A 6,333-nucleotide genomic window follows, 5' to 3' on the forward strand; every position below is an offset into this window, starting at 1 on the left:
GAGAGATTGCTCTAGTTATGACACTGTATTGACTGATGAAAGATGACATAAATAAAGATCATTGTTTATATATAAGTAATGTTGCTTGTTAAATATTTATTTGTAAATGAGTGTTAGATATTCACAAATTTCTCTCAAATACATGTCAAGTAACTTGCCTTGTTGTTTGCTTTTAGCTTATTACAGAAATTCTCATTTGAGCAGAAGAATACCCGTGTGGGCCAGCTTGTAGACTTTGCGACAACAGTGTTTACAGCAAATCGTTCTCGGCCACTAAGCAGTAATGAGCGTGCTCAGTTGTTAGTAATTGTATCAGATGGTCGTGTCATGAGTGAGGGTCCTGACAAGGTGAAGCAAGCTGTAAGGAGAGCCAAACAAAGTGGCATCTTCATGGTTTTTGTCATTGTGGACAACCCTGAAAGCAAGGTAATGACATTCAGAGTGGTTCTTATGGTGACTCCAGATAATAGGCACATTGAAGTTAGCTTTTTACAGTTGCAGAACAGTCCTGGTGTTTGACATTCTCCAGCTCCATGTATGATAAAATCATGAAAGGCAGTAGTTGTACATGGAGTGTCCCTGCAAGTGCCCAGAGTAACAGACATATATAGAATTCATTCTCAGAATTGCCTTATCCCCCCCAGCTATTTGAGAGACATTTTTTATTACATAGTGTAAAAGTTGGCAGTAACGGTTAACTTTCATCATCTAAAATGTATGTAAAATCAACAGTGAACTTGACGTTTGTCATTGTGAACACAGCATACTGCTGTGTCTTGTCGCTGTCACTGCAGCATGTCCTCTGCTTTTAGTGTTGTGTGTCTCAGTTTGAAATGTTGTATGAAAGGTAAACTTTGAAATATGAAATCTTGTTTGTTCCTGCATTGCTTGTGCTCTGTGTTTCAGGATTCTATTCTGGACATTCAGCAACCAATATTCAGTGGAACGAAGTGCCTGGGCTTCTCATCCTACCTTGACAGTTTTCCCTTTCCTTTCTATTTGATTCTGCGGGATATCAATGCTCTGCCAAGTGTTCTGAGTGATGCATTGCGACAGTGGTTTGAGCTGGTTACAAATATGGATAAATAGCCAGTACCACATTGATACTATGGTTACGTATCCACAGCATACATATGGTTGTGCTCCACAAACCATGGTATTCTGAGGGCAGTCCATACCACCATCTAGTGCCAAGATGTGCTTCCATATATACAGGTTTGCCATAGCTCAAGCGGTTAGTTGCTGGCTTCCCACCGTGGTGGCCCGGGTTCAATCCCGGGTCTGGTCAAGTGGGATTTGTTGTGGACAAAGTGGCACTGGAGCGGGTTTTCTCCGAGTACTTCGGTTTCCCCTGCCAATCTGCATTCCACCAAATTCTCCATCATCATAATCACCCGGGCTAGGCTACAATAGGCCAATCAATGGCCACCGCGCTGAGTGGGCCCAGTTAGACTCCACCCCCCGCTAAGCGAATTTAAAATATGTACAGGTTGTTGTCACAGTGATTAAGCACAGGATGCATAATATTCATCTTCATCTGATCTTTTATAGGTTCCCAGAAAAGGGGAGTACACTGGCTGATCCCATGTTTAGTACAGTTATCTGTAGGTACATGATAATTTAGTGCCATGGTTATATTGGATACATGTGGTTTCCATAAGTGGATGATGTATACTGCTTAAGCCGGTTGACAATACAATTTCCTGTTCTAATCTCTTCCTGCATGTGTGTTCAGTATTGTCTGTAATATTTATATACACTGATAACACGTACACTTATTACAAATTTATATTTGCGAAACAGGAATTGTTCACTTGGTGAATTGTCCATCTCTTCATGTTACAGAGATGAGTGGCAATGAACCTTTAGGCCTGGGTTTAAATGTGTGGGCAAGTGGAGTTTGTTAAGTGGCTGGTGTGTTCATGTGGCGGTCCTGGAGCCCTGCTTATAATTCCAGACTTCCAGTTTTCTTTAGAAGGAAGTGAACAACTTGTAGACAGAGTAAAGTAATAAATATTTTTATAATAGAATGAAAGTTACATTGTGATATAAATGTTAGCACCATTTGTTGGTAACTGATAAAATTACCTCTGAGCAGCAATATTGTACTGACCCATAAACTGTGGAGAACAGAACTCAGTATAACAGTATGTGTTCTTGTTCTTGTTCTAAATCATCATTAAAACTGTCTGTAACCAGAGTAAACTGTGATAGTGAGATTAATTTATTACACTGACAAGTCAGTGTTTTTTAAATATGGAGGGCCATACTGCATGCTGGTACACAGTTGACTGATTAGTGTACAAACTTCTGTGAGAACATGTTTCTGTTTTTTGCAGTAAAAATGTATTGTACTGTGGCCTGAATCAGATGGAAATATATGGTTCCTATAATGGGAAGAAGGAACATGATTGATGTGTTGCACGGAGACCACCAGCCTGCCCTTATCCCCCCCCCCCCCATTTCATGCTGTCCATGGGACTTTCCCATTCTCTGCATTGTGGTATTAGTCACTGGCAGTGACACTTCGTTCTGAACTTTATACTCCCGTTCTCATTTCTATTTCCCATCATTTGTTGCCTCATGAACGAAAAAATCCTATCACTTTTTGCATAATACAGTAATTTGTGTGATATTGTATGAGCAGATATAACCTGTGGCTGGATAACCTAAACATTGTGTTACAAGTAGCAGGTTAGGTTAGTGCAGCATGACCTAAATATGTAACAGTATATTTAATGAATGTCTTTATGCTGCTGTTTGTAAAACGTGTAAATCTCAAAAAACTTTCTTTCTGTGCATTTAAAATACCTCCAACCTCCAAAGCCACTATCTTGCTAATACAGTCTGTTTCTTTCAAATGATGTTTTCAGGTTTCCAAAGGATTTAATTTGAAATCTAATCTGTAATGAATAGATATGACTATCTGGTGTTTGCCACTTAATGAGGTTGCTGCCATGACAAAGATGCACAGCAGGGAAGTAGCTCACAGGCGAGTGAACTGTAGGAAAAGTGGTTTCTAAAGGGTTCTGGTGATGGTGTATAACACTCAGAATTACTAGATTTTTGGACGTTTCCATCATCTGGTATTGTAGAGACTAGAAAATGTCCAAACTGGGTTGGCTGATTGGCTAATCAGCCAACCTAATTTAGACATTTCTCCTATCTGGTTCCGCCCCCATCAGCAATGAGGTTTGTAACTCAGAGAAGATCTGTATGACATGACAAATTCTTCATTGGTTTCTGTAAGGTTTCAGTCTTGAATGTTCAGTTTTTACTCCACAGATGGCAATAGTGGTAGATATTATGTATCTTTACAAATTGTGGAATTTGGTGGAGTCAAAATTAATGAGAGGGTCGACTTGCAGGCAAAGCTAGCAATTAAAGAAGGCAGAGGTAGCCAACTACTACTACCCGTGGCTGATCTTAAAACCGAGTGGAAAATGAAAGGGAAAGAAGAACTCTACAGCTTTTGTCAAAACACCAAACAAGAAAGGGGAGAACGCTACTTTGAAAGGTACTATAGGAAAGGCTCTACTCCGTGGTTTAGTCAGATAAAAATGAACCGCCGTGCCCTCGTGTCAATAAACCGTATGCAAGCAGGACATACCAGTCTTAAAGTAAGTCTAAACAGATTTAACATTGTGCCCACGGCCGAATGTGAATGTGGTGACGGGTTGCAAACGGAGGAACATATTTTCTGGGATTGCAAACAGTGTGACGACCAAAGGGCAATAATGATGGGCATCCTCTCCGAGAACAGTAAAAAGAACTACCCAAAATCAGTCACAGAGCTCTTGAGGCTAGAAGAAAAGAGATTTCTGCAAGGCGTCTGCTACTTCATAAACAACATTCCCATATATATTTAAAACGGATACGTAAGGAAAGAACAAGAGGAAATGGCACGGACCACTCACAACATTCTCAAATTTATGCTAAGATGTGAATTAACCGCGGGCCCACCGCTACTACAGAAAGAGAAGTTTTTAGAATGTGCTACAGAAGGCCGGATGGGCATTGCCTAGGCCACTTTTGTATCCTAGTTTTTTTTACCCAATTAAAAAAAAAAATCTTTACAAATTTTTTCCCCATTTCTTTGCATTGGAGCTCATGCACTTTGTTTTGTTGGCTAGGTTTGTAGCAAAAAGTCTACCTCCTTTTCTATCCTAATACCACTCATATGCATGGTCTGTCATAGTACTGCATATTTTCTTATTATATCCTGCCAAATTAGTCTGGTCTCAGATAATTAAATAGCTGTGTGAATCTGATGAGGGTTGTCTAGTGATTGAGGTTAGCTCTTTCTAAGAGACCCAGCTGAGTACATGTCTTCCCCCCATCTCACCTGATGACAGAAACAGATCCAGTTTTCTAATTTCTAGAATACCGGAGGATGGAAAAAGTCCAAAAACCCAGTAATTCTGAGTGTAACAAAAGTCTTTGGTTCTAAGACATTAGCATGCTGTAGCAGTTCTTTGCAATTGAAATTCCGCAGGTAATGATCTCTCTACCTTTCAAGTCTACCATTAATGTTATAGTCATGCAGATTGTGACACCATAGAGTTTAGTAGTTAGGTACCAACATTTCAGAGATACTGCTTGTCGCCATCTTGCAACCAGAAGACTACAATCTTAATTCTTGTTACTGGTAAACCTTAAAGCCTCATACCGCTTGCATTGTTACCATTCCCATAATTTTCATGGTGGCAGTTACAGGTATCGATGCCTTCATAAGTATAGTAAAAGTAAAAAGTCACAAGAGAAGGACACCACACAGAACACAATATACACATGAATGCAGGAAGAGTGCTCCCATAGAGGAGGATTGGTGTGACTCGCGTATTTGAGATGCGACGTATGGATGACGAATCCTGAAAGGTTTTAGTATTTAGAATTTGTTGTTATACATGACGAATACGCATTTTAGTCATTTTATGATGGAGGCGTGATGGCACACAGTGCAGTGGTTTGACGTGGATAGACACACCTGAGGATGGCACATTAGTGCCGAAACATGTAGTGTAAAAGTGAAGAGAAAGGTGAAATCGTGTGCACTGTAAGACGGTTGGCAAAAATACACATCATGGACATAACTCCCATTCGTTGCACTATGAAAATAATAGTGTGGGTTTTAATGTAACAGATCAACTACAGATCAGATCTTTGCATTTGTCAGATACTGGAGAAAAATGGGAGTACAATGAGACAGTGCATAAGCTATTTGTAGACTTCAAGAAAGCCTATGATTCAGTTAGGAGGGAAGTACTGTACAATATTCTGATACAGTTTCATGTAGCCATGAAACTAGTTAGGCTGATTAGAATATGTTTAAATGAAACATATAATAAAGTCTGTGTAGGTAAACTCTTGTCTGGTAATTTCCCTGTCCAGAATGATCTAATACAAGGAGATGCTTTATCGCCACTCCTTTTCAACTTTGCTTTAGAATAAGCCATTAGGAAGGTCCAGGAAAACCAGATGGGACTGAAATTAAATAGGACACATCAGCTGTTGGCCTGTGCCAATAATGTGAATCTATTGGGTGATAATGTAGATACCATAAAGGAAAACACACAGACTTTAATTGACGCTAGTAAGGAGGTTGGTCTAGAAGTAAACAGAAAACTAAGTATATGTTGCTGTCTCATCACCAAAATGCAGGGCAGAATCATGACAGAAAGATAGGAAACAGATGTTTTGAAAATGTGGCACAGTTCAGATATGTGGGAATGATGATGATAAATCAAAACCTGATTCAGGAGGATATTGGACTTGGGTAATGCTTGCTACCATTCAGTCCAGAACCTTTTTGTCTTCTCGTCTGCTGTCGAAGAACATGAAAATTAGAATATGCAAAAGTATACTTTTCCCTGTGCTTCTGTATGGCTGTGAAACTTGGTCTCTTGACATTAAGGGAGGAAGAGACTGAGGGTGTTGAGGAGAATATTTGGACTGAAGAGGGATGAAGTGACAGAAGGTTGGAGAAAACTGTATAATGAGGAGCTTCATAACTTGTACTATTCTCCAAATATAATTTGAATGATCAAATCAAGGAGAATGAGATGGACAGGGCATGTAGCATGAATGTGGGAGACGAGGAATGCATATAGGATATTGGTGGGAAAGCCAGAAGGAAAGAGACCACTGGAAAGACCAAGGCATATGTGGGTGGACTATGTTAAAATGGATCTTAGAGAGAGAGGATGGGATGGGATGGATTTAATTGAGCTGGCTCAGAATAGGGACCAGTGGAGGGCTCTTGTGAACACGGTAATGAATGTTTGGGTTCCATAAAATGCTGGGAAGTTCTTGAGTAGCTGCAGATTTGGCTTC

The 6,333-nt window shown here is 39.9% G+C and overlaps 1 protein-coding gene across 1 annotated transcript in view; it reads left to right on the forward strand.

Annotated features, from left to right (window-relative positions):
• The window catches only part of LOC111875246 (midasin), a 161,972-nt gene extending 160,682 nt beyond the window's left edge, over window positions 1-1,290 (forward strand). Inside the window, exons 73-74 of the mRNA XM_023871314.2 lie at window positions 177-426; window positions 907-1,290. Coding sequence (XP_023727082.1) covers window positions 177-426; window positions 907-1,089 — 433 coding nt within the window. The 3' untranslated portion in view covers window positions 1,090-1,290. The remainder of the gene's footprint in view (window positions 1-176; window positions 427-906) is intronic.
• The last annotated feature ends 5,043 nt before the right edge of the window (window positions 1,291-6,333 follow it).

Source organism: Cryptotermes secundus, unplaced genomic scaffold (genome assembly GCF_002891405.2).
Source record: "Cryptotermes secundus unplaced genomic scaffold, Csec_1.0 scaffold526, whole genome shotgun sequence".
NCBI lineage: Eukaryota > Metazoa > Arthropoda > Insecta > Blattodea > Kalotermitidae > Cryptotermes > Cryptotermes secundus.